The sequence below is a fragment of the Zalophus californianus genome, chromosome 12 (genome assembly GCF_009762305.2).
Source record: "Zalophus californianus isolate mZalCal1 chromosome 12, mZalCal1.pri.v2, whole genome shotgun sequence".
In the NCBI taxonomy this organism is placed as follows: Eukaryota; Metazoa; Chordata; class Mammalia; order Carnivora; family Otariidae; genus Zalophus; species Zalophus californianus.
The window spans coordinates 65,799,157-65,822,696 of NC_045606.1; the positions used below are offsets into that span (position 1 = coordinate 65,799,157).

The following is a 23,540-nucleotide window of genomic DNA, read 5'->3' on the forward strand; positions in this document are numbered from 1 at the left end:
TGAACTCTTCCAGGGATCTCTGCACATACTCCCTGCTATCTCTCCCACCACGTCTGCTCCTTCATCTTGCAGTCCTGATTCTCGAATCACATTGGCAGGCATTACTTGTGCTGACCAATATCTGGTTTTCCTCTCTTTCTGGGCATATGGAAGACTACACTTCCCAGCAAACTTTAGTGAGGTGGGGCCACATGATTAGGTTTGGCCAGCGAAATGTGAGAGGCAATGGCATACATGTCTCTTCTTGAAGGAAGCAGTAAAGAGTCCACGTCCATCAGCCTCTCCAGAAACTGAAGAGGCCACATGTTCCATCCAGATGCACAGTTGTGGGATGGCATGGTAGCCACTGGCTGTGTCCCTGAGGGACTGTGTAGAGCAGTCCTTCCACAGCCCATGCCAGTTATGTAACGTGAGTGAGAAATACACTCTTGTTGTAAGCCACTGAGATCTGGGAGCTGTTTGTTCCTGCAGCATAATGCAGCAATGTGGCCTACTGTGAGTAGCGTGATCTTTTATCTTGGATGCCTTCCCTGCCCCTTTGGATTGACATCTTCCTATAGATGGTCTCTATAATTCCTGAACCTACTTTTGACCACTCATGGACTTCAGCTCTCCTGAAATCCGTTTTTATAACCAATAATCAGCCCTGTTCCCCTCAGTGGTCAATCTGATTGCCCAATCACTACCCCAGGAGGGGACATTTGGGCACTTTAGGAAATTGGGTTGACTCCATGTTTGCTTTTCAATTGGACCTCCACCACTGAAGTGAATTTGTGAAAGAGTTAACCTACCAATTCAAAAGCCTTCTCAAGCTTCAGATGGAGTTCGAGTCACAAGTACCTTGCAAAAAATGTCTTTTGTTGTATAATATATAACATGGTCAATGAACTAGAAAGAGTTTCTACAATCTATAAATACTAAGTTACCCTTTGGTTTTGAAAACCCATCATACGGAACGGGACAAGAGGAACACAAAAGTCGATGGTGGGAGTAGTCTTCAGAATCTCTAATAAGAAGGCTTCAGGGGAGAAAAGGCACTTTTCCACCGTGCTTATAGCAGTACATATTCTATTTTTTAATATGTATTGTCCCCTGTCAAGGAGACAAGCTGCTGTATTACTCACAGGATTATGGCTAAGAGGAAACACAAAATTCTAAAAATACAGTGTGGCTTTTAAAGGTTGCTCTTTGCATAGTTTTTCTCTAGATGCACTGGAAGATTAGGCATCAGAAGGGCTAGAATGCATCCTTTCTATTCCCATGAGCAAAATCAGACTCCTGTCTCTTGAATCTACACTCTGAGGAGGCAGAAGAGGGCTCTTGATTGCTTCATAGTCAGGCTGGTGTTTCCATTAGGCTCTTTTTATGTGGCAGCAGTATAAAGAAGTGGTGCCCAGAGATAAGAGAAATAAAAGCATTCCTGCTGGCGCCCTACACCCCACTCTAAATCCTTGGGGCATGGCTTCATTTCTTTAAATCCTTTTCTCAGTTTGAGCCGGACTGAGACAATCTCATTCAATACTACCATTTTACAGATGGGAAGACTGAGGCCTAAAGAGAGGAAGTAAATTATGCAATGTCACATAGTTAGTGGGGGTCAGAGTTGGGACTGTTTTTTCTTCTACTCTATATGCTCTCTTGCTTGGTCATGGCTTCTCCCTATGTTTGGAAGGTGTCAGCACCCCAAATCATGCTGAACATGTGGTGATCACTTCAGACACTCCAGGAAACTCTTGAACTGTTAATATCTGTGGAAGGAAATGGAATTGTGATTTAAAACAAAAATACAATTGAAAAAGGAAGTGTGGCCACCAAAATAAGTTTAAGCTTTCACCACTGGGAGCCAAACTGAGGCAGAAACCACCCCAGGAAGTAGCTAGTAAGCCATGAGCACCTGCTCCATAGACACTCTTGTGAGTGGTGATACAGAAGAGGGACAGGCCGATCCTACCCCTGCACAGTTCTGTGAAGAATCCGATCTCTAACCTGGCAGCGCAGAGCAGAGGGAGGGGCTGTGCCTTTGGAGTCACAGACTGCCTTTGAATTCTAGATCCACCACTGGATCTGTTCCACTTTGGGCTAAAGTGCTTGGAGCCTAACCTTCCTCGTCTGCAATGTGGAACTCTAGCATCAGCTACGTCAGAGAGTTGCCCCAAGAATGACGTCCTAACGCTGGAGCAGGATCATTGTTGGCTTTTCAGCTAGGCAGTACAGGGTCGTGGTTAAAAGCTGGGGCTATGGAGTTAGATGGTCGCAGAGATCTCTGCTCTACTGTTTACTAGCCATGGGTTATTTAAAAATTTCTGTACCTCAGTTTCCTTGCCTATAAAAGAAGGGCAATGATGTCTACCTCTCCAGGTTGGTGAGAGGGTAATTTATGTAGAGCTCTTAGCACAGTGCCTGGCATATAGTAAGCACTCAATAAATGTTGTTTGTAATTATTCTCGTTATCAATAATCAAAGTTAATTGTCTCTGTAGATGAAGGAACCTGAATTATTCTCGGTGCTTCGGTGACCCAAATTGCCCACTTTGCTTTGCTCTCTCAGCTGCTCCTCTCATCCTCTGTAACAGGCTTAATCGCCTTGTGAGGGGGTGAGCCTTCTCCTCCCTGGCCCCTTTGATGTGGGAGTGAGGAGCTCTTGCCTAGATTCTTTCAAAGGGTGGCACTGAGGGGCCTGGGGCACGGCTGGAAAGCTGCGGAGTCTAGTGTCTAGTGGGAACGATGAGAGCCTGTAAACGTGGTGATTGGAATTTGGGGCCGTATCTCCTGCAAAACAGAAGTAATATGAGAAGAGATTTTCTAAACCTTTAGGGGTGAAGACAGCTAGGGAGAGGCCCTCGATTTCTACTCACCCTCTCTATATTAAGAAGATTCAATTACACTCTTTGATTCATCAATATCTCAATATTCAGCACTGATTAACTCGAGGGGCGGAAGATAATTTCCCGCTTGGTCTCAGGAGAGGGCAATTGTACATGGCAAGAGCAATGGCACTTGATATTAATTAAAGGAACATTTCATTTTTCTAGTGGAATGAGGTTTATGACTTCTAAGGGCTCTAAGAGGATGGGCAGAATGAGGAATTGGAATTAAATGCAAACCAGTGACAGGGCTGAAGCAGTCAACTTAAGTTTTCTAAGCTGGGGCCTGCTCATCCCAGGCACATACTAGGTCCATTTTACTTCTTACATGAATACATGCCCTCCCTGGCTCATACGCACATCCAGATACTATCTCACCAACACACACACACACACACACACACACACACACACACACACACCCTCCTACGTGCATACCTGTACAGGTATGCATTCCTGGTTTATCCTGCAATGGATAACGTGGTGATGGAGCAGCTCTGTTGAACTCTGAGGTACTGGCTTTCAGAAGAAGGGGCAGGCTAGAGTCTTTGGAGCCATTGTCAGAAGGGACCGTTGTAACCCTTTCCCAGAACCAGTATCATTCCATGGCCACTACCAAAAGCTGTTTGGAGATTTGCAGATCTGGCCTTGCTCTTCTGCGACCACCCTGGCAAGCTGGTTCTCCCTGGCTTTGGCACTCTGGATTTATAGCTAGTTACTTTCACCTGGGCTCTTGGGGGTGCAGGCCTTGGTAGAGCTGGGGGCGGTTGAGAAGAAGATTATATCCCTTCTGTGGGTTGAGAAGAAGATTATATCCCTATAAAAATGGGGATAAATAATATGTCCAGTGAGTGGGAGAGCCAATTCACTGGCCCACATGGGTAAAAAAAAATAAATCAAGCTCTGTGTGTGTGTGTGTGTGTTCGTGTTCTGCCCAGACCATTTTCCCTATTTACTGATCAGGTTAGAACGAGACTATGGAAGACTTTGTATAGAACTTCTGGTTGCCTTGAGCAACAGTAACCTTTAACTCCTCATTTTACCACTGCAGAGCAGTGATTCCAAATTGCTGACCTCTGGAAAGTTCTAAGTTTATGAGGGAGGTTTCACCAGTGAGTTTTTCACCAGTTAATAGCAAACAGAGGAAAATGAACACAGCTGTGAGTTTTTAATAAAGCAAATTTAATTTAGTAGACAGGACTGTCCTATATTCCAAGATTAGGTCTTTCAGGTCTTTCTTATTGTTTTTCATGCTCAAGAGCCCTTTCTTTTTTCTTTTTATTTTTTTTTAAAGATTTTATTTATTTATTTGAGAGAGAGAGAGAGAGAGAAACAGCATGAGAGGGGAGAGGGTCAGAGGGAGAAGCAGGCTCCCCGCTGAGCCGGGAGCCCGATGCGGGACTCGATCCCAGGACTCTGGGATCATGACCTGAGCCAAAGGCAGTCACTTAACCAACTGAGCCACCCAGGCGCCCTCAAGAGCCCTTTCTTAATGAAAGGAAGGCGATATTAAATTTTAGTTAGATCTCATTTTTTAATACATTTTTTTTTTTGCCAAAATTCCAAGATTAGGTCTTTCAGGTATTTCATATTGTTTTTCATGATCAAGAGCCCTTTCTTAATGAAAGGAATGCGATATTAAATTTTAGTTAGATCTCATTTTTTAATACACTTTTTTTTTTGCCAAAATTAAAAGCTGGCAACCCACTGTCAATTCACTTTTTTTTTTTTTTTTTTTTTTTGCTCTTCTAAAATATTTACTTACTGGTGAAGCCAACTTTGGGAAATCACCATGCAGAGCAGAGTATCAGGCAGTATCTAGCTCAGGGGTTCTCACTTTGAATGTGCATTGTAATTGCCTGAGAGTCTGTGAAGACCGAGATTGCCGGCCCCTACCCCCAGTTTCTCATTAGCAGGATTGGAAACCAGGCTGGAAAACCTGCATTTCCAGTAAGTTTTCAGGAGATGCTGCTCATGGTCCAAGGACCACCCTCAGAACCACTGGCCCAGCTTGTCTGTGGTGGAATGGGGAAGGCTTTCTGAGACCTGAAGGAGAGTCCTCGTTACAGGCAGAGGCCCTGAATCTTGCCACAGTAGGGACGCAGACACTGGCCGACTCTGCACTCATGCATTTCAGATTTCCTGCTCCTCCCACTAACGGGGCTAATAATGTGGGCCGGTGAAGTCGTGCTTCTATGATAGCAAACAAGATCACTTTCTGAACTAAATGACTCTATGAAGACCAGACTGTTCCATTTTGATGCTGGAAGAAGAGAGAATGTTCCAGGCTGTCCGCCTGATAGGTCAGCCCAGAGTCTGAATGTGTCAGGAGTTTCTCACTTGTGGCTACTTGTTGCCTCTGGTGGCCATGGGCTGCAAGGAAGGCAGTCCAGAGCTGACTTCTGTGGGCCCTGGGGTGATGAGCAGAAAGGCGCTGGGGCTTGGGGGTAAGGATTTGGTCTGGGACACGCTTATATGACGCATGCAGGGTCAATGTGACTTTTGAAGGCTCTTCAAAAGTGTTTTTATTTGCTTTCTCATTCTTTGGTTTCTCTACCTGGGATATCCTCTGAGGTTACGTTCATTTTATCTCATTTCTCATCCAAATTAATTCATCACCCTGGTGTATTTTAGTGTTTCTATAATACCTGGTTTAATTTGTACACTTATTACTGTCTAAAAACCTGGAACTTGGTTTGGTGTTGGGCTAAAATAATTAACAAATTACTGGCTCTTGGAAACATACATGTTAAAATATCATACAGAAACAGCAAATAAATACAAATAAAAAGTATTTCAGGGAATAGTTTGCTGACAATAGAATGTAACTGATCATAGATTTTTCCAAGTGTCTCAGTTACTTCTCTGAAGTAAGTTAGTCATACTGGGGTCTGCCATTACGCTGCATTATAATGATGGGATACACTAAACTATAATGAATAAATGTGGTAGGGATTCTCGTGAAATTATTTTGGGTCACCAGAAAAAGACAATTGACAGAGTCAAGTTTCCACTGTCTTTGCTCCTTGAAACAGCACCTGGAAAGTGGTGCAAAAGTGGATGTCTACACCCCAGGTTTATATTTTTCAGGAAAGATTTGTGAGCATTCCTTCTGTGCCCTCCCCTCTTCAGTCCCAAACCCTTAATCCATCAGGGCCTCGTGCATGATGGGAATGCTCGGGCTGAGACTTACAACAAGATGAGACATGCCCAGGGGATTAATTTGGGTTGGTAGTTTTCCTGCATGCTCCTTTGTGACCAGGAAGCTAAACCAACCACCCAAACGCAGTCCTCTGACACAGGAGAGCCACTTACGTTTGTCCTGCAGGGAATCGTGGGGCACTTCTCCCTGGGGACTCTCTTCCAAGTCTCCATAGTGTAGGACCTTGTGGTTGGGTGAGAGTCGACAGTACCAAAATTTGTCTGAGGGGAAAAAACACATACAAATTTATAAGGTAAGTGAATCTGATTTCCAAAAATATCGACATCTTTATTTCCTAAGAGTCTTGCCTAGAAGAACAAGCAATGCATTTGATTTTAGGTCTTAAGGAAGGAATGAATTCTAGAGCCCTGGGTAATAAGCCCCCTTTTGATTCCGATATTTAGTTAGCACTGTCCTGCTAACCATTCGGGAGGTCATTAAATCCTTCAGGAATAATGGCATCAGGTTTTCTGAGGTGGTGGTTTCCAGAGGGTTTATTTCATCAGTATCTGTAATGACTATGGGAATTATTCCTTGTCCACGTAGGCCTGGCAAAAGTGGGGAGGGAGATGTAGAAAAACCAGCTTTCTTGGAACTCTTCTGCTTCCACATTCTTCTCCAAGATGTTAAGACTGTTGAGATAGTTGTGTGCCATATCTTAATTGGTGCACCAGACCCCCACCTCTGGGGCTAATACACACAAATTAATCCAAGAATGAATTGTTAGGATGCTAGTGATAGACACAACGGGTGGAATTCATGAGAAAATAATCTAAATAAGTCAGGGATTTATCCAAAGAATGAGGATATTCACAATCGTCTCCTCTCTGATTCCTAGAGTTCAGTTCTCTAAATAGACATGACTAGAAGGGAACTAAGAGGTACAGTCTTCCAGTTATAAAATAAATAAGACATGGGGATGTAATGCATAGCATAGGGAATATAATTGGTAACCCGGTAACAACTTTGTATGGTGACAGATGGTTACTACATTTATTGTGGTGATCATTTTGTAATATATAGAAGTATAGAATCACTATGTTATATACCTGAAACTAAACAAAATTAAAAAATTAGGACAAAAACAAAGAAATAGGCATGACCAGGGCCTTAGAGTCATTCTTATAAATAACTCCCTCAACCTAACCTGCTCTGCATTCCAATGCAATAAAAATGTTTGAATAAGCCTGTGAGGTAGGAAGGAGGAGGCAAAAAACACTTTTATAGATAAAGAGCTTAAATTGTGACAGCAACCTTCATGAAACTCTCAAGCAAGGCTGTGCTTAGATGCCTCCTTCTCCAGGAAGCCCTCTCTGATTACTACTTCTGAAGGGACTCTCCCCATCTTCTTAGCTGCCCCAACATCTTCCTTGATTATGGGGGTCCCCATGTGAAGCATCTTGGTATTTCTCATTATTTGCCACAAACCCTAGGGAATCAACTTGCCCTAGCAGGTGTACTGTGAATAATTACTGATGGAAAAGGACTCAGGATACTCATGAGCCCAGACAGTATGGAGAAGCCAGGGCTCTCTAATGACAGCCCCTGTCTTCATAATGACATTATCCCAACCCCTTGGCACAGTGCCTGGCACACAGGAGTAGCACAGTTGGTGTTGGCTAAATTGATAAATGAGGACCCAAGGGGACTTGGTCCAAACGCTTAAGACATGAAGCATGTATGACCTTGAAAGCATTCATGACCTGTAAGCCCCTCTGTACAGTCATGCAGTTGGCGGACATGGTGGCCTTGGTCAAGTCACCTCATTACTGTGTCTACAAATGTATTGTTTTGAAATTACTCTGATTAGAAAGTGCTCCATAACATTGTAAGGAAAGTGGGTTCCTGTCTAAAATTGCCTTCACTGCAAAACTTATGTCTTAACTAGGACTCTTTTAATAGAAAAGAAAGTGTTAAAAATGGAAGGAAAAGCCACACAGTGAACAAAGAAAACACCCAAACTTGATCCACAAAAGCAAAATGCCCCTGTGATTCCCATCTTCCTCATCTATAAATAGGGTTTGAGAATTCTTGAATGTAGTCAGAATATGGCAATCCATATAATTTAAAAAGAATCTGAACTCTGCTGGAAAAATTTGAGAGGAAAGGAAAAGTTATTTGATGGCTAGGGAAACACCTGGCATTGCTCAATTTTCAAAATCATGTTAAATCTACACATATAACACAGGTCATTTTCCTGGGAGACTATTTCAAAGGGAGAACATAAAGTTACTCCCTGAATAATCTACAGTCATTTCAATTAGGCAAACATGTAATCACCAAGTTCTCCATGAGGAGAACACATTTGGGAATCAGACTCGTGATTCACAATAGGAATTGTGAATTCCACAGGAGGAGGCGGTGCTCTGGTCGTGAGCATCAACAGTGCTCTTGGGGGGCCTGCGGAGACTGCACAAAGCCAGCTGGAGAGATTTACTATGAAACTTCCTTCCCCTGATACCTCAGCGCTGGGATTTTTAGCTAAGTGAGTAACTGAAGGGTCACAGAAAGCCGGCAAGGAAGTCAGTGAGCTGTGCACTGGGACATGCTAGTCTTATTCTGAGTAAGGGCCCAACCTATTCTTTACAGGGACCCCTCACTTCTTAAGCTGGGATAAGCTCCAGGGGTAACGGTAGTAACCTAAAACCCAAGGACCAATATGATGCAATCAAAGATCATTCATTCTCAGGATATTGGGGGAGCATTACAAAATTTAAGTGGATCAAGCAGATATACTGTGAAGTAAAATGCACAACTTATATTCGTTTGTAAGACTTCAAAAATTTCTGCTGCATATGCTTTCAAGGGACGTTTTCTTATCCAGTGAACATTTGCAGAGTGCCCAGTGCACATGGCACTCTACCGGGTATAGCACAAATTCATCAGGGTGAAAGGCAGACATGAGAGACAGAGCCAAGAAGTTCAAGGATGAGGAGCTCCCTCGGTTCTTGGTGGTAACTGAGAGAAACATGGTGGAAACACTTGTCTCCCAGGCTTGGGAAAGAGGCGCAGGGACTCAGCAACTCTGACTAGACTGCAGGGAAAAGTAGGAATAGGGAAGGTCTCTTGTGCAGTGTATTCTTCCACTCAGAAACTATGAGAGGACGGTGGCTATTTATCAGGGTTCCTGGAGGCAAGGCAACTACTGTCTTCGCAAAGTTGTGGTGCATGTTCACTGAAAAGAAACACCAAAGGCCTCCCGGAACCCTGCCATATCGATATCTGGGGCACAGCTGACAGAATTTCCTCCTACCTCTGGCTAACTCCTCTCCTGTCCTATATGAGTTTCTCTTTCTCAGGCTACTACTAAAATGGGAGAGAACAAAAAGATCTGGACGTCATTAATGGAAGGCATTGCTCCATTCCTTCCTCCCCATCAAACAGGAAGTCTTGGATGGATGACAAAACACTGGAGACAGGGGCTGGAAAGTCTTGGGGAGGCTGTTTTGACTCATAAGCAAATGGGTGGATGCCATGACAGTATCTTCCTCAGGATGAGGGCTGGAGTCATTAGCTCTGGGAAGGTTTAGAGGATCATAACTTGTGTGTGTTTGTCTCAAAGGGGGAGCTGCTGTAGAGGACAGCGGAGTGGCCAGTTCTGAGCAACAAAACACGCTGGCTTGTTGTGTGAGACAGTTTCCATGTCAGTCAGCAGCAGCAGCTTGATTTGCAGTTTCTTTTACGGTAAGAAAAATGTGTATTTCTTTTCAAAACCCAGCATGATGTTACTAGTTCCTCAATCCCCCTGGGCAATGAATGAGTGGATTGTGTCACTAAAAGCAATTAGCAGGAAGCAGTGAGAACATTATTGAAGATTGTTTATTAGCATTTAAAGAATAAACAGGAGTTAATATAGAGGTCTTCCAGTCAATTATGATTGTTAGCACGTTAATAGCCATTTCTTCATTCTCCAAATTCAAAAACTGACAAGATAGAGATAATTTTGTGCTTCACTTTCTCGGTCTGTCTCTGTATGAGTGCATGTGTGTGGGCGTGCATGCATGCGTATGCGTGTGTGTGTGTGTGTGTGTGTGTGTGTGTGTAGGATCAGAGAGAAAAGCTGGTTTCAGAGCTCACAAGCCTGGTAAGAAGTTCTCCAGGGCTGATTAAAGCTATTCCCAATGTCGCATAGATCATTACGGAGCTAATAACCACTGACAACTGTAATCCTTGCAGCACTGTTTGATAGAACTTTCTGCTATGACAGAAATACTCCATAGATACTTATCCAATAGTAAGAAAAGAAGTTTTAAATTTTATTTAAGTTCAATTAAATGAGCCATAGGTAGCTATATCCAACAGTGCGACTGACCGTTAGTCTTCAGCACCAAGGCTAGAGACACATTTGGGGCTGGCCAATGGGACTGCACGGGGGGCCCGAGCAAGCTGGATACTAGCTACCATGAGTGTGAAATGCTGGGTGGGCACAGGGCACAGCAAGAACGGAGTCTTGATCGGCTCTGTCGGGGACTCAGGGGGCAAATGGCTGCTGGCCCAGGGGGCCCTGAGACTCCTGTGTTTGGGAAGCCGGTGGCCTTTACTAAAGTAAAATCTTAGGGCACTTCTATTAGGATATTGGAGCTTTCCTAGGTTAACCTAAAATGTGCAACCACTTTAGTGTGCTCAGGTCTTTCTCCTGCCTAGGCTTGAAGCTTTCCAAGTCATAAAACACGAGGGACCCAGCAATGTTTTTAAGGGGAAATGTCTTCTTTGAGGTGATGAGATACGTCTGATGAGATTGCTCTGTTGGTCCAGTAAAGGACGACAATGAATATAGGTAGAGACAGAGGCCATCCTGCCTTCCAAATCTTCCTCATTTCACTGGATAATCTTTAGAACGAGAGATGGTGTTCTGATTCCGAATTCTGTCTCCCTGCAGACTGCTGCTTCCTTTCACAACAGAAGATGACTCCAGAGCCCCAAATCCTTTTAAAGATGGTTTGGCCTAACTGCTGCTTTGGAGTCATACAGACCTGGGCTCCACGCCTGGCCCTCACACATCAGCTAAGTAGCCTTGGCCAATCTGTAAGAACCTTAGGGATCCCTACTCCTCTTTCGCTAAGTAATGTTAATTATTATCTAAAATATTTCTGCACCCTGCACAGAGCTGGCTCACAGCTATTAGCATCGTCCTCTTTTTCCCGTTAACAGTAACCCCTCTTGTCCACTCCTGCTCCCTCCACCTTCTGAGAACAAGGATCATCTCTTATTTTGAGCTACTGGAAAGTTCTTTGTCCCTGAAAATCAACTGGATTTTCTTCCTCTGAAAATATGTGTTGATTTATCCCTTTTTTTAAAATAAAAATGAGTTATGATAAGGTTTAATTAAATATTAAACAAAAATTTCAAATCAAGGGTAGAGGAAGAAACAGCCTGTTCCTAAAGAGGGTTCATTTGGTTACTATGCCTGAATATATCACTTGGCTCTAGGTTTTCTGAGTGAGCCGAGACCCCGAGGTAAGGTAAATCACTCTTGGCCGGGACACAGAAGCATGCTAGTTCCTCGGGGCACATGCTTTGCTCACATCTGAGTTCCAAATTAAGTCTGTCATGTTAGTGCTTAGAGAAGGTTGTTGTGTTAGTGCTTAGAGAAGGGATGCTGGCCAACAAAATGAACAATGTTTTCAATGAGAAGCAAAAGTTTCATGCTATCATTTCTTGTAATGACACTCCAATGTGTAGCCCTGGGCTCTTATCAAGACTATTCAACCTGAAGGATTTTGAAAGACTCTAATCTCTGAAATATAAGGAAAACAGGGAGCAGTTCTTGATCCTGCAGATTCTCATGATGCAAATAATGGCCCTACCATAGACAACTTCTGGAATTTCATCTGAATTCGGTCCCACAGAAGCCCAGGGGACACAGAAGCAAGGCGATCTATCTCATTGTGAAGGAGTCTGAACAGGAGCCTTAGATACTCTGTGATGGGAACAGAATGGAGTGAGTTTGGTATGTGACATCCATTGCCACTCTCCCACCTGTGTTTAAAAACCTATATTCTGAGGACCTACAAGCTAAAATTAATGCTAAATGTCACTAAAGCATGTTTGACAATGTGCAAAGCACTCTACTGGGTGCTATAAATGCAGGATTTTATTTAACCCTTACTTACAACTGGCATCATTAGACAGATGAAGAAATAGGAACATAGAGAGATCTAGTAGGTTGCCCAAGCCCCCCAGCTAGCGAGTGGGGAAGCAGGGATTTGAATGCCACTTGATGTGTCACACATGACTTACTGCCTCCAAGTTCTAATGTGGCCAGAATTCCTAGAAACCCAGATCTGTGAATATCTCCATCAGTCTAACCAAGTAGCAGAGCTGTGCATGAGGCAGGGAGAATGATGGGTAGGTATTAACTCGGGTCTTCTGGCCAAACGTGGTGTGGTAAAGGACTCTGCTCCCCCACTTTCCAGTTCTGTGGAACAGAAAGCTCTTTCCCATTATCCCCTGTACAGTTAATACTTAAATCGGCTCATCTGTATCTGACTCACTGTTGAACAAGTTTTAACAGAGTGTGGCCGCCATTCCTTCCCAGTGTCCTTGCTCTTTTACCTGGGAGGGCATGTGGCTATTCCCTTCTGAGAGCTCCTGTGGAAGTGCATCTCTTTCGAAGGGATTAAAATGATTTTACAGGGTCGCCTGGGGGGCTCTGATCATGATCTCAGCGTCCTGGGATCAAGCCCCATGTCCTCAGTCTCTCTGCTCAGTGGGGAGCCTGCTTCTCCCTCTGCTCCTCCCCCTGCTCATGCTCTCTTTCACTCTCTCTCTCTCTCTCTCTCAAATAAATAAATAAAATCTTTTTAAAAAATGAGTTTATGTCATGTCCTCATTAATCCGTGTAAATCTAAGTGGAATGTTTCTATGGGGTGATAGGAAACCAATTTCATCACAGTCTGCTTTGAATCCCTACTTTTATGCACGCAGATCTAGTCACCAGATTTTAAATCCATTTACCAAACACCAAAAGGTCTTCCTTTCTGTACCCAGAAGGATGATTTTATATTAAATACAGATAGCCAGGCTCCCTGGGGAGCTTAACTAATAAATTTATAATCTAGGTGCTAATATTTTTTTGTTCATTAGGTAATTCGTTTTTAGAAAACAGGAAAATTTTCAAATAATGGGCTGATACTTCTTTAGCCAAAAGACTGTCATTATTATATCTAGAAACAGGATTACTCTAGTAGAATCTTATACATTTCAGCCTAGAAAGGGAAGAAGACTTGTAGTAAAGTAGACCAGAAGGTTAAGTGAGTTCTTTGAATTACGTTCTGGGGGATTCTAGCTAGACATCAGCGGAGGCACTGGATGGTATGAATCCATGTGCCATCTCCCCCCTCCTCCTCCCACTTCTATGTCCTTTGCCCAATGCCAAGTAAATAAAAACTTTATAAATCATCTTATGGGAGCAGTATGTCCTGACTATTGATTTTTCTAAAGGGGATGAAGAGATCAAGCATAGAATCAACTATCTGGCTAACTGAGCTAAGAGATCATCTAGTCCAATTCTCCCACTTACTAGATAGAAATTGTAGCCCTGAGAGGTTATGTGTCTGCCTAAAGGTACTCAGTTGGTTACTTAGAGTTGTGAAGCCGAGAGTCAAGTCTACTTACTCCCAGCTCATTGCTCTTTTCCTACACAACCTTCTAGAAGAGTAGCTGCTACCCTTTGTGGTGGCTTTCTCAGAGCTACATTCATGATCACCTTCCCTCCTCACACTGACTTCAGGGCACAGGCATTGTTATCCCCATTTCTTTTTCTTTTTTCTTTTTGAGAGAGAGAGAGAGAGTGAGCACAGGCAGGGGGAACAGGAGGCAGAGGGGGAAGCAGACTCCCATCTGAGCGGGGAGCCCGATGTGGGGCTCGATCCCAGGATCCTGGGATCATGACCTGATCCGAAGGCAGACGCTTCGACTGAGCCACCTAGGTGTCCTGTTATCCCTATTTTTGATGGGGGGACTGCCCACAGTCACACAGCTGGTCAGGGGGAGAGGCGGGAGTGCACCCATTTCATCCCGCCCCAGGGCTCTTGTCCTCACCATCATGCCACACTATCTTCTGGAAAAGCATTTGATGATGCCCCATGCAAGGAATGCGGTGAGAAAGGAGGGAGCTCCCTCTTTGGCTGCTCTCCCAACGGAGCCTTTCTCAGTCCCAGCTGGAACTCAGCTCTTATCATCATTCTGCCCATAGTCCTCTCCCCTGAGGCCCCTTTTGAAGCTCAGTGCCATAGCTTGCCATCCTCTGGGAACAACCTATACTTTCATTTCTCAAGGAAGTTCTGCCTTTGGAAGTTCCTTAATATGATTTTTCACTGTAATATTTGAAATTATTTGAATTTACTCAATATTCAGCACAAAGCCATTAAAGAAAACAGCCAGGGGGACGGGTTTGGCATAAACATGAAATGATATTTGTCATTAGTGGGTGAGCTCTGTGTCTGAGCAGAGCATCCACTGGTTTTCAAAAATATCTGCCAGAGTTTCTCCTGGGCCATAACTGGTGTTTTTCTTGGTAGAGCTGCTACTGCTTATGCTTGCTCTGGCTGTCCCTCAATCTCGTCACTCTCCCCAGATCTTATCTTTCAGTTTTAGTTTCTGACTGTTTGTTTATAGGACAGTATGATAGGAATCCTGTGACTTTGCCTCAGCAGCCTGTCAAGAGAAGAAGAAAGCAATCAAAAGACTTTACTTCCCTGACTGAGAAAAAGCAGAAAGTGCCTTCTGCTTATTGGAACTAGTCTAATGGCACCCATTCTGACATGGTATTTTGGGATTAAAATTCCCTGAGACAATTCAGAAGTTCTTCTGGCAGGATTATGAAAACCGATTCTATCCCACCTTGGTTCACTGTTACTTAAATCTCCAGATAAAGTAATTTTCACCTAGAAGGGAATCAGTATTTCACCTCAAAGGGAATCATTTGAGAATTAGGGCCATCCATGCTAAAGTTCCAAAATCAAATCCAGCTGTGGGTACCAGCTCTCCTGACAGCAGAGGGAGTCATTAAGAGTAAGGGCCGTAAAATAAAATAAAATAAAATAAAATAAAATAAAATAAAATAAAATAAAATAAAATAAAAAATAAAATAAAATAAAATAAAATAATAAAATAAAATAAAATAAAATAAAATAAAATAAAATAAAATAAAATAAAATAAAAAAATAAAATAAAATAAAAATAAAATGGAAGTAAGGGCCATAGAGTTGCTGGAGTATGAATCCTTGCTCTTCCGCAACTTCGGGCAACTTACTTTTAGCTCCTCACTGTCTCAGTTTCCTTATCTGTGAAGTGGGTATGATCACAGGGTCACCAGGAGGAGGAAATGCATTAAAATAAGTAAAAGGAGAGCCTGGTACATGGTAAGCTCTCGATACGTGTTCGCTGTTCTTGAACACCCACTAGCAGACTTGTGGCACTAAATAGCTCAGGTGGTTTTTCAGTTCCATGGGTCTTCTGATAGTTCTTTGATTTTCCCTGGGTGTGCATGGGGAGTCAGAACTTACCGGACTGCTATTCCTGTTCGGAGTCCAGTGCTGCAGGGCCTACCCTTAAGCCAGCACCCATGCCCCATGACTCCCCAGGGAGCAGGCCACCATTCACCCTCGCCGGGACACAGTGCCCCAGACACAATACCTTGCCTCCGCCGGCAGTTGAGTTTCCTAAAGCAGGTCCCTTCCACGAGGCGGTTCAGGCGCTGCTGTTTGATCAGCTCCAAGATTTCTGGTTGAATCTTCTCCTTCAGTTCCCTGTGAAGAACACACATGCATTGCACGGCATGCCTTGAGAACAGCACCTGGTTGAAAGGGCATCGTGGGCAGATGGGGCAGCGAAGTGCAAGCCGCATCTTTCCACGACCATCCCAACACCTCCCAAGGTGGTGCTTTAGAGGATTATTTATTAAGAGTTGGTGGACAGGTTGATCTGTTAAAACAACACTATAGATTCTCTGACATTTACAGAATACCCACCGAAGCACCCGCCACTTCTGTGACGTTTTGCTACACCAAAGCCTCCCAAGAAGTTTCTTTCCTTGTTTCACAAAGCCACAGATATAAACTCATGCAGAAACTCACTTGGCTTTGCCAAGACAATAAATCTTTGGTCACACTTCCCCCTCCTACAGCAGGTAAACTCCTAGACTGCATTTGTGATCTGACCAAAGAGCAATACCAGGCAGCCATGTAATTACTAATTCCACAGCAAACCACAGGACCACATTTTGCTTTCCACTCTATCACTTACAAATGGGAGCAACATATCATCCCTGATTCTAGCCCACAGAGCTGGGGATAATAATGGGATAAATTAGGGATTATTTGCATCTTGAGTCAGGCTAATACAATATAACTTAGTTTTAGATGCACTATGCCTTAAAGATATCAGGACAGAGTACAATGTTTTTTAAATCTCTTTTTTTCTAAGAAGATTTTATTTATTTATTTGAGAGAGAGAGAGAGAGAGAGAGAGAGAGAGAGAGAGAGAGAGAGAGAGCAGGGGGAGGAGCAGAGGGAGAGGGACAAGCTGACTCCTGGCTGAGCACAAGCCCAACTCGGGGCTCCATCCCACAACCCTGAGATCATGACCTGAGCTGAAATCAAGAGTCAGACGCTTAACCCACTGAGGCATGCAGGTACCCCAAGAGCATAGTTTTTGTTTTTTTTTTTTTAATCATGTGAAATTTTATGTAGTGCTCTAGCATTTGAGTCTAGGAAAGCTAGAGCTATTCTGGTTGATGCTGGACAGGGAGAACCCTCAGTAGTGTTAAAGTATTGATTAGAACGTAGACCCAGAACTTGGAAGACTAGCGTTTTAATCTAGACTCTGCCAATGACTTGCATTTCATGTAGCTCATCGAAGTCTCAGTTTTCCCACCTGTAAAATGGGGATAAGAACATTTTGTGGGAAAAGGCTGTGACTCCCAAAGGAGACAGTGTAAGTGCAAGTGCTCTACAAGCCCTGGGTAGGAACGTGAGGTTATTATTGAATTTGCTTTGATAATATTCTCTCCTTCCCTCAGGCCAACTCTCCATATGCCCACATTTCACTGTAGTCATGGCTCACATGTCTGTCAGCTTCCACCTCAACTCTGGACCTGCTCTGACTGCAGACAGGCTGTCTTCACAGGGTGGTCGGCTCACGGGTGGGGAAGGCACTCACACTTGGGAGGTCCCTGCTTTGAGTCAGGTAGTGGGACTATCTGATTTTAGCTCAGTTAACATCCCCTTCCTGCTCTCCCTCAAAAACCCCCAAGTTTTGGGAACATGTATTAGTGTTGTTAATAAGTGGGTATTATTATTTCTATTTTACAGGTGGGGAAACAGCTCACAGACGTTAAGCGTGGAACTCAATCTTCTGCATACAAACTGCTTCTATTTACATGTGAGATAAAGAGAATTAAAAAGTCACATCAAAGGATCTGGCCCTCTAACGAACGAGGTGTGCTAGTACTCTGCTAATACATATTTTAAACTCCAATGGCTTCAAACCTCCTGTCATTTGATACTGTTGCAATTGAACATTTATAAAGCATAATATGGAGATTGAGTCCTAAGAACACAGCTTGGTACCTTTGTAAAGCTCTCCTGTGCAGACCTTCAGGGTCTCATCTCGGCCTTTCAGATCACTAAAACTATTTATTATCAGTGTTCAGCTTTGGTAAAATGGACTTAGTACATTGCAGCTTTGATGAACCCTGCTCTGAATGGGAGAAGAAGGTGGGTGGAAATGCCAGGGCAGCCACACGTGACAATAAATCACCGCTCCTGACTTCCGAGCCAGGGCGAAGGGCAGAGAGGACGAGATGGCACTAAGGGATCGAGAGGTCACTGGAGAAAGGGTTTGGGAATTTCACCGATTCTTAGGTTGCGATGTATCTTTAAATAATAGTTTCAGTAGGCTAGAGTTGAATTATTAAAATGGAGATAAAGATGCAGGGAAGAGGCCCAAAAGGAGGAAATAACTGAAAGTACTTCCGAGTCATTTTAGTCGATGATTTACGACATCTTAGTGTAAGACCCAGACATGCGCATGGTGACACTCCATTATGGCAATGTCTCCTGGGGAGATATTTCCAGAGTGAGTGAATCCACTGCTGCAAGAGTTAGCCCTTCCTTGTTGTGAGCCCGAAAGGCCTCTAAAACATGACTGGGCAATGAGAAAGAGGAAAACTTTTCTTTTTTTCTAGGTGATTTCCTCTTCTTTTCATGCAAATGGACCCACTTGCTATAAAATTCACTCACAGTAGGAAAACCTATATAACACCTACATGGTGTGTCTGTGGATGAGGTTGGACCTCAGTGTAATGCATTATGGACCGCAGTTGGGGATAGAGATTCTCAGCTTGGGGTCAATGAGGCCAAGGTCATGGGTTCACTGCCCTCGTTTGGATAGATATTCTTCTAATTCTGTCTATAGGCCCTGTACATAAATAAAAGAAGGAAGATTAAAGGGGGTAGGGTGAATGAATGTGTGAAGAGCAATTCCAGGTCCGGCATCGTTTCTGGGACACAATCCCAGGTCCACGGCCGGCAAGGCCGGTGCCACATACAGAAGACAGGCGGCCCCGCTAGACCAGTGAGCTGCCTCCTGGCCCTGTGGTCTGCCCCACTGAGCTGTTACTCAGTGTCCCCCTAGAACAGAGGGTGGCACACATTTCCCGTAAAGGCCAGACAGTAAATATTTCAGGCTCCGGGGGTCATAGCTGTCTGTGGCAACTACTCAGCTCTGCCGCAGTAGAGTGGAAGCAGTCAATGAACGGTATGTAAACACATGAGTGTGGCTGTGTTCCAATAAAACTCCCATTATAGAAACAGGTAGTGAGCTGGATTTGCCCCAAGAGCCATCTACACTTTGCCGACCCCTGATCTAAAAGGGTTCTGTGAAGACTTTGGGTGTGCTGAGGGATGTGTCTGTTTCGTGGAAATTGATCTGTCTTGACAACCGGAGGGCCTCCAAATTCACTCTTTGTATTTCTTCTGTTCTTTATATTACAGACTCATGATTTTGAATATCAACTTTATGCTGACAGCTTCCCAAATTTATATTTCCAACCCGGACCTTTCGGCTGAACTCCAAATTTGTCAAACCAACTGTGAGACATGCCAAATGTGGATGTCTCACGGACACCTCAAACTTGACAGGTCCAAAGCTGAACTCCTGACCCCGTCTCGACCTGCTCTACTCCTTCTTGCCTTTGGTTGGGCAGCTCAAACGAAACTGTGAACTCCTCTTTGACTCCTCTCTTTCTCTTATTCAATCAATCAGGAAATATCATTTCTTATCTTCAAAATCTATCTAATCTATAGTAGAGACTTGAATCACTTCGAATCATCTCTTGCTTGGGTTATTGAAATAACTTCCTTACTGATCTCCCTGCTTCCAGACTTGCCTCCCTGGAGTCTATTCCCACTATAGTAGCAAGAGGGATTATTTTGAAACCTGAGTCAGAGCACGTCGATCCTCTGCTCAAAACCCTCCCAGTGGCTCCCCAACAAGGCCCTCCATCATCAACTCCCAGCCACTTTTCCGGACTCACCTCCTATTGCTCTCCTCCTTGCTTAGTCTTCTTCAGCCACAGTGGCCTTCTTATTTACTGAACACCCGGACCCACTCCCACCTCAGGGCCTTTGCACTGGTGTTTCTCTCTGCTGGAATACCCTTCTCTTATAAATATATGCATGGCCTGCTCCCTTAGTCCCTTAAACATCTTAACTCAAATGTTACCATCCCAACTAGAGGGATCTACTCTGACCACATTACTTAAGGCTGCCAGCTCTCCATTTCCCTTATCCTGCTTTATATTTCCATTGTCATTATCCTCTTTTAACATGCTATAATCTTTACTACGTTTATTGTCTGTGTCTCCCCACTAAAATATAATCATTGCAAGGCGAGAATTGCATCTGTCCTCTTCACTGCTAAATCACCAATACACAGAACAGTACCTGGTACGTGGCAGGCATTTGATAAGCATTTGTCAAGTGCACTGAACACTGAAAACTGTGTAACTGACCAGACCATCCTGCTGGCACTTGCTGAGAGAAGGCCCTACACAAAGCTTGTGGCCAATATTTAGTGAGGAGGCAGAGAGGCAGGGTAGGTGTTAGCCTGATTTCTGGCCCCGTTTTTACTTTTTCTTTCTCACTATACTTCCACTGTACCTTCTGAGATAAGGCGAGGCATACACAAATACATTCACAGTGTCAGTTTTACCACTGACATATCAACAGTGTGACAACATGTCCCATTCTGGTTATCAGCTAATGATAAGAGGGACCATTTCTCTGAGTGGATACTATGTGCCAGGCATATATGCTAAGTGCTTTTCAGGCACTACATCCTGGAACCTTCCTAACTGTGCAATGATGTGGACACTTTAATCATTTTCTTTTTTAGACCTTAGAAAAACAGGCTTAGAATGGGTTATGTAACTTGTCTAAAGAGCCACATGTCCAAGTAGTGGCCTTGGAGTCTGAGCCCAGATTGGTTAGCTCCCTGGGTGTGGATTTTCTACCTTTTGCTGCCATGCTTCACTGGTGTTTATCCTTGCATCTCTCCTCCCCCCCCCAGTGTAGTGTTAAATGACCTGTTTTTGGACTGTTCAAGTTTTTTATATACATTAACTCGGATTAGTTGTGTGGAGAGAATTACCTTCCCTGTAAAGTCATGCTAAGTGGAAAGTAACAAATATCTCCTCTCTGAAATAATCGGTCAAGAGCTAAGAAATACAACAGAGCTTCTTCAACCCACTGAATATTCCCCCCCAATATTTGCTCACACAGAGTGTACATTTTTCTACTCAGGAAACATAAACGGTTTATAATAATGGGACGCGTGCCTCAAAGGCTCTCTGGGGCACTTAGGTCTGCCACCGAGCTGTGTGCGGCAGGCACAGAAGGAGCCAGGCCATGGGGAGAGCACTATGGGGGTCAAGAGGCTGGTGAGGGTGTGGCCAGTAGGGCTCTGTACCAGTGGGCAAGCCCCAGCCAAGTCACTGTCCCAGTTTGCAAACTGAGAAGCTTCAACTAGATGACCTTAAAGGTGCTTTTCAGTTCTAAATTTAGAATATCCTAACTCCCGAGCTTGGGGGAGATGTGTCTCCTGTGTGCTCTCATGACAACCCCCAAGCACAGTCTGTGTTAACCCTCCCACCCAAATTTCACAACCTGGGACAGTAGGGGGTGGGGGGGGGCAAGGGTCTCTGGTTCTCTGCCCGTCTGCAGCACAGGGCCGGGCAGGCAGGAGTCACTCGAGACATATTTGTTAAATGAATGAGTGAATGAATGCAGACCATCATACATGGGCTGTCCCTTTCTGTTGACGTGGATTTGTCCTGTGAGCCATGTCAGCAGCCTTTAGGCTTTATCCAATCTTGCAGTGAGTTCCTGTCTAGCAGGTCATTCTAACAGACAAAACATCCCTGGACGAGCAGCTAGAGGCTGGCTCCCACCTGCCCATTTCGGAGGCTGGGATAATGATCAGGCTGGCCCATGGCCTCCCCCTTAAATGCTATAGTTTCTAACAAGCCTTTATTGCAACTATGGCAAGGGCCCCAGTGAGCCGTGGTGCTTTTCAGTCCCATGGCCGAATGATGATACCAAAGCGACATACATACAGAAGATTTCCTTTATATTTGCATTGCTTCTCCTCACATAATAAATGCAAACATAAGAGCTTCTTATAATCAAGGGAAAATGTCAGAATGTCATGGGCAGAGCCTCAGGAAATAAAGGTATGAAGCCAAAACAGGAGCAACGTGTTCACACTTCACATGCAGTTAACATTCTTGCTTAGAATAAAGTCATGGTCAAACAATAATTTGGGATCCCTCGCCCTTGACTGAAGTGGTTCCTCAAGTCTCCCTTTAGGTTTTAAGAACTGCTGTCAAAAGCATAATGAAGTCTCTGTGTGTCTGCCCATCTGCTGAAACAAACCTTAGGGAATCCAACATTTTGGTGCTGTAGGCCCTGTGATGGGACGAGGTGCCGCTGTCCCTCTCCGCAAGTAAGAACCATATCTCTGAGGAGTCAAGCATTTATCAGAAGGGCTTTCCGTTTGGTATTTCTAGCTGTACCTTCTGGCTGAGGACCAGCCCAAAGGCCCAGCAGTGCTTGCTGCAGAGCTGGCTGGTGCTCAATGCAAGTACAAGTCAGGTCTCACTATGACGCAAGCCAAAGACCCCCAGGAAGCATTCCCGCCCTGCTGCCCAGCTTCACCCTCACTCAAGTCTGCACTTCTGCTCCGCAGCCTCTGACGGTGCCTCCCAGGGCCTGAGAGCAAGCACGCATGAGGGAGCTGCAGACCTGTGAAATTTTTTAAACCACATCTTAGTCTTGCACTTTGCAAAGGAGCTCTGCTGGGGTGGACAAAGCATGAGCTGAGGGATCTGTGGGCTGGAGTTCACGTCCCGGCTCCTCCCCTCTCTCTGGACTACTCCTGCTCCCTGAATGGGAATAAGACCTACCTACTTCATTCACATGGATGTGAGGAAATGAAACAGCAGGAGGGGCTGCTTTGCAAATTGCCAAGCACTAAAAATGTCAAATATATATATGAGAGTAGTGGACAGGAAGAGGGGCAGAAAGAAAACGAACCAGAAACAGAGAGAGATGGCGTTCGTGTCACAGTGACACCTGTGTTGTAAGTCGGCTTCATAACAAAAGTTCAGAAGAAGCTGTGTCTAGTCTTCTGAGGGAGGAATGGGAATACATTTCACATACTTTCCTTGCCCCCACCTCTTCTCTTGTTTCCTTCCCTATAAATTATAAGGGTAACAGAACTGACCTAGCTCTTAGAAAAGGACAAGGGAAGATAAATGGGCCAGTTCTAAGAAAAGACGGAGCAGAGCAAACAGTCTTCATGTTGGAGGTTCAGAACATCCTAAAGATGGAGGCACGCGAAATGACAACTGTCGCAAGGGGCACCTGCTGCAAAGTCCTATAAGCAGGGGCCCTGCTGCTCTCAGACGCGGGCCTATGGGCTGATAGTCATGGGGGCGATGCAAGGTGCTCCGGGGCGAGGCAAAGCCGATGGATGGGGGCAGGGGCAAGTGAATCTCTCTCTTCCTCTCCGTCTCCCTTCCACTCACCACTTGAATGTTCATATTGCCTGAATTACCAGTGGGCTTTGTTCTGGCTGGGCAGAGCGTCTTCCGCTCAAAAGCACCCACCAAGAAATAGCTTCCCAGAGAAAAAATATTTGTTCTAAGTGTTAGGAAAGGTCCCCCCACTTTTCAGCTACAAATTCTCAGGGGACTCATCAGTAACCAGGCCTCTTCCTGGCTTAGGTCCTGCTGCCAAAGCACCTGTCCCTGCCTCCTCCTCTGCCGCCCCTGCACCGCCTTCCTCGGGGAGCTGCTGAGACTTCAGGAACTGAACTGAGGTCTTCCCGAGTGTCTTCTGTGGGCCTTCTGCAAACAGCTCACGGCATGGCCCACTGCACTGTGTGTGATCGGCCTTCAGACCAGAAATG

The 23,540-nt window shown here is 44.5% G+C and overlaps 1 protein-coding gene across 8 annotated transcripts in view; it reads right to left on the reverse strand.

Moving 5' to 3' along the window:
- The window catches only part of ELMO1 (engulfment and cell motility 1), a 553,802-nt gene that overhangs the window by 16,332 nt on the left and 513,930 nt on the right, over positions 1 to 23,540 (reverse strand). For all 8 annotated transcript variants that reach the window (XM_027573071.2, XM_027573068.2, XM_027573074.2 and 5 more), the window contains 2 exons: positions 15,705 to 15,817; positions 6,179 to 6,286 (listed from right to left, as the gene is read on the reverse strand). In XM_027573071.2, coding sequence (XP_027428872.1) covers positions 6,179 to 6,286; positions 15,705 to 15,817 — 221 coding nt within the window. The remainder of the gene's footprint in view (positions 1 to 6,178; positions 6,287 to 15,704; positions 15,818 to 23,540) is intronic.